Source organism: Myotis davidii, unplaced genomic scaffold (genome assembly GCF_000327345.1).
Source record: "Myotis davidii unplaced genomic scaffold, ASM32734v1 scaffold1627, whole genome shotgun sequence".
In the NCBI taxonomy this organism is placed as follows: domain Eukaryota; kingdom Metazoa; phylum Chordata; class Mammalia; order Chiroptera; family Vespertilionidae; genus Myotis; species Myotis davidii.
In genome coordinates this window covers 172,173-176,848 of record NW_006298361.1, presented here as the reverse complement: position 1 = coordinate 176,848, position 4,676 = coordinate 172,173, and the positions used below count along the sequence as shown (strand labels likewise).

The window sequence follows — 4,676 nt, the reverse complement described above, 5'->3', positions numbered from 1 at the left end:
GGGGTGAGGAGCTGGTCTCTGGATGCCAGTGACAGCCACTCAAGATGGCACAGTCTCCACGGCTGAGCCGGCGCACCTGGAGAGGTCTCAGCCTCAGCCTCTAACTGTTCCCTTTATCTAGGAGTTCTCCGTCTTTCCTGGCTGCAGACTGTCTCTCAGCTGAATCTCCTCTGCTTATTCGGGATGTATGCTACCCGTTTCAGCTGCTCGCCCTTATCTGCTCCGGGACAAGGTATCGACATGTCCCTCTAAACCTCCGCCATTTTCTCCTCCTCCTGTATTTCACTTTAGTTTCTTTTTTTAATCCTTACCTGAGGGTATGTTTTTTGTTGATTTTTGGAGAGGGAGAAACATCAATGTGAGAAAGAAGCATCAATTGGTTGCCTCCTGTAAGCGCTGCGACAGGGGATCAAACCCTACAACCTAGTTCTATGACCTGACTGGGAATCAAAACCACAGCCTATTGTTGCATGGGACAATGCAATACTCCATCTAGCCATCAGGCCAGGGCTGAGGATAATTTCTTTTGCTTTGGCTTTAAGTTCATTGATACTTTCTTTTGTACTATTGTGGTATTAATCTCATTTAATGACTCTTTAATATTAGATACTTAGTTTTTGTCTCTAGGAATTCCACTTCGTTATTTTTATATCTTTTATTTCTCTTCTGTGTTCATGTTTTCCTTTCAGTGTTGGGACATAAGTTACAGCTGTTTTACTGTGCTTGTCTGCCAATTCCAACATCTCTATCCCTTCTTGTTCCATTTTTGTTAAAAGATTTTTCTCCTGGTTTTTCATATTTTACTCTTTCTTGACATATCTAGTAATGTTTCATTAAAAAGATATTGTAATTTGGATGTTGTTGAGTGTCTGTAGTCTTTTATTAGAGGGTGCTTGGCATTTTTCTCTACAGGCATTTAAGTTACTTTAAGTTCAGTTTAATATTGTGTGTGTGTGTGTGTGTGTGTGTGTGTGTGTGTATTTAAAAGCTTTGATATATATTTTTAAAAGCTTTGTTAAGTTGTCTTAAATACCCTTTATGTATGGTTTTGCCCAATTGCTATTGTGTGGCCCTTCTCTGTTCTATATTGAATGCCCTCAGTTATGCATAAAGACTCTCTACTCTGCTGTGTCTTTAATTGCATGCTTTCTAGACCTCTGATCATTGCGGACTGTTTAACTCATATCTCCTGAATCACTCTTTGTCTGGTTTTGTGCAGTTTTACTCCTCATATACATTTTAATATTCAGCTAAAATTCAGTGACTCTCATCTTGATTTCTGGAGGTCTTTTGTGTAGCTCTTTTTTCTCTATAGTTCTCTGTAGTTTCTGTAGTTCTTCTTTACTTTTGTTTCCTCAACTCAGTACAACTCTAGTACTCTACTTATGGCATGTATTGAGATATCCAGGGTGAGAAATGATGAGATAAATCACAGACATTACCACAGTGCTTCTAAGTCTTGTGGAGGTTTTTTTAACTTTGGAAATCATGTAAACCTGTGATCTGTCCTGGTCTTCTGAAGCCAAAATATTGGATGTGTGGTTTCAAAGTAGATGCTTATATTTTGAAAAATTTCTTTTACTAAGAGTAATACTCTACCCTTGTTCGCAAGATTTCTTTGAGCTTAACTATAGTTCCCTTTCTTGTAGGTGATAGAAATAGAAGATGCTTCTCCTACCAAGTGTCCAATAACAACCAAGTTGGTTTTAGATGAAGATGAAGAAACTAAAGAACCATTAGTACAGGTTCATAGAAATATGGTTATCAAATTGAAACCCCATCAAGTAGATGGTAAGAAACTGTTAGATGATTAAGCATTTTAAATTAAGTTTTACCAACATTTGGTGTCTTCTGTGTGCCTCATATTCTACTAAGCACTGGAGGTACATTGGTGCGCAAAACAAACATGAGATCCATGCTCTTATGGAGCATATAAGCAAATGAGGAAGAAAAAAATTGAATGATTACAATGATAGTGAGTGTTAACAAAAGTGGAAGTAAGTGCCACTTACAAATGGATATATATGGCAAGTGTATCTCACCTGGTCTGCAGTGGTTGACTACGGTCAGCAGTGTGGTGGTGGGGAGTTAGTTAGCTAAAATCTTTGTCAGGCAATGCTATTTCAACATTTTGAGGTACATTTGTTAATAATTTTTCTATATTAGTATTAGAAAGTTAACAAATGACCTCTATTCTCTGCTTTGTTAGAGTGGAATCAGTAAGTCAGTTTTGAGTAAAGGAAGTTCTACAGTTATTACTCTTGGGTAGCCAGCCCCCTTTCTTGTTCAGTCTTTACTAATGAATGGAGTAATGTTAAATTATCTCCTGTTATTTTATTGATTTACTCAATAAACCTGGAAGTATATTTGATAGAATCTGTTTCTTCTTTGGATAAAGTTTCTATTTTAGATTATTTGTATGTTTCTTTGGACCATCCCAGGGAATGGTGGTCTGTATAAGTTAGATAAGGTGAATGAAGGAAAGTCACCTTATTGTGTGCTTGTTTTCACTGTCTTTTTTTCTAGTTCACTGGGGGAGGTTTGCATTGGGGGGAATCCTCATTTATGTTTAAGAGATTACTTATTTGTTTTAAAAATTCTATTTCCTAGATGTTTTCTTATTGTTAATGTTTTTGATATATTTATGAAGATTTTTAACTTGGGCCTTTAAATTGAACTTAATGAGGCTATTCTTTTTAGGTGTTCAGTTTATGTGGGATTGCTGCTGTGAGTCTGTTAAAAAAACAAAGAAATCTCCAGGTTCAGGTTGTATTCTAGCCCACTGCATGGGCCTTGGTAAGACTTTACAGGTACGAACATGAAGGTATTCTGTTCTTGTGCATTTATTAATTTAAGAATATAGGATTGTTATGTTTCAGACAGTTATAGGGGTGGAGATAAGGCAGTAAATAAGAATAACAAGATCCCTCCCCCTAAAAGCTTATATTCTGGTGGTAGAGAGAGATTTTAATCAAAATAAGAATGTATATTTTCAGATAACAAGTGTTAAGGGAAAATAAGGAGGAAAGCATTTCTTAGGAGGTGATATTTGAGCAGAGATCCTAGTTAAGAGAAGGAATGGCATTACAAGCATAGCCAGTAAAAACTGCTGAGATTCTGAGGTAGAAATGAATTTTCTTTAACACTTTTTAACAGTCTGTCATCCTGTAGTAATGAGAACCTTAAATATTTTCACTATTAAGGTACGACATTTCTGAATGTCAGGAATTGTAACAGAGAAGGGAAATTAGTGAATGTATGTATTTTAAACCATAAGATAATTATTATAGATTCAGAACACTTAAAAATGGAAAAGTACTTCATAACACAATTGTCTGTTAAATGCAGTGGTATTTTTTGAAAGGTTGTAGGAATGTTCTGTGGAGGCCAGGAACTTAGTAGCTGTTTTGGTGTGTTCACTTCTTATATTCATACTAGAGGCCCGATGTATGAAATTCATGCAAGAGTAGGCCTTTGCAGCCCTGGCTGCCTCAACCAGCCCTGGCAGCCCTGGCTTTGTCCGGAAGGTTGTTTGAATGGTTGTTCCACCCGTCGTTCTGCTGTTTGGTCTAATTAGCGTATTAGCTCTTTATTATATAGGATGGCAGTGCCGTCTGTTACCCTTGTTGGGGGGATGACCAGTGGAAAAGGCACTATCTACGCTCTGGGCGAAGGGCCGTGTCCTGGCCGCCACACACACACACTTTTTTTTTTTACATAGGATATCTCTTCCCCTGTACTTTGCCTGGTTTGGAAGTTGTGAGCTTTGGTTAGCTGCTTTATTGTTTAAAGCAGAAACAAACAAACTGAAACAACTATTGAATTGTAAGATTGCTTGATTTAATTTCTTGCAGATATTGATATCATTTGTTTTTTTGTAGGTAGTAAGTTTTCTTCATACAGTTCTTTTGTGTGAGAAATTGGATTTCAGTACAGCTTTGGTGGTTTGTCCTCTTAATACTGCTTTGAATTGGATGAATGAATTTGAGAAGTGGCAAGAGGGGTTAAAAGATGATGAGAAGCTTGAGGTATCATTTTAATTATTAAAATATCTGGATGAAATTAGTATACTAAAAAGATTTTTTTTTTACCAGTGACATATATTTCAATGAGGATATTTAGCATTTATACATTACTAATATCTACTTTTAAAAATCTTTATTTTCCCACAAAAGGTCTCTGAATTAGCAACTGTAAAACGTCCTCAGGAGAGAAGCTACATGCTTCAGAGGTGGCAAGAAGATGGTGGTGTTATGATCATAGGTTATGAGATGTACAGAAATCTTGCTCAAGGAAGGAATGTGAAGAGTAGGAAACTTAAAGAAATATTTAACAAAGCTTTGGTTGATCCAGGTAAGTTATTAACAGGCACTGTGATAGAGAAGCAAGTTGAATAAAAAATTTACGTTAAGTTTTAATTAACAAATACCAATTGAGCAGCTGCTAAGTAGCTAGTTTTGTTTCATTTATCCTTCAGGTTTTTGCCTTTCTTGGTATAATTTCATGAATATGAAATCACCCTTAATGTTGCCAACTGTTCAGAATGCACGTCCTTAGAATAGAAGTGTTTATGGTTTTTAGGAGAGACCTTGGAAACAATTAAAAATGTAATGTGTCTGTGGCACAACTGCAGATATTTCCAACTGTCTGAATATGACTAGTGGCTCAGTGGACAG

The 4,676-nt window shown here is 36.5% G+C and overlaps 1 protein-coding gene across 1 annotated transcript in view; it reads left to right on the top strand.

The window, feature by feature from the left end:
* Positions 1 to 1,636: 1,636 nt before the first annotated feature.
* The window catches only part of LOC102769157 (transcriptional regulator ATRX), a 114,945-nt gene continuing 111,905 nt past the window's right edge, over positions 1,637 to 4,676 (top strand). The window contains exons 1-4 of the mRNA XM_006774061.2: positions 1,637 to 1,791; positions 2,701 to 2,810; positions 3,882 to 4,028; positions 4,176 to 4,353. Of these exons, the coding sequence (XP_006774124.1) occupies positions 1,758 to 1,791; positions 2,701 to 2,810; positions 3,882 to 4,028; positions 4,176 to 4,353 (469 nt within the window). The 5' untranslated portion in view covers positions 1,637 to 1,757. The remainder of the gene's footprint in view (positions 1,792 to 2,700; positions 2,811 to 3,881; positions 4,029 to 4,175; positions 4,354 to 4,676) is intronic.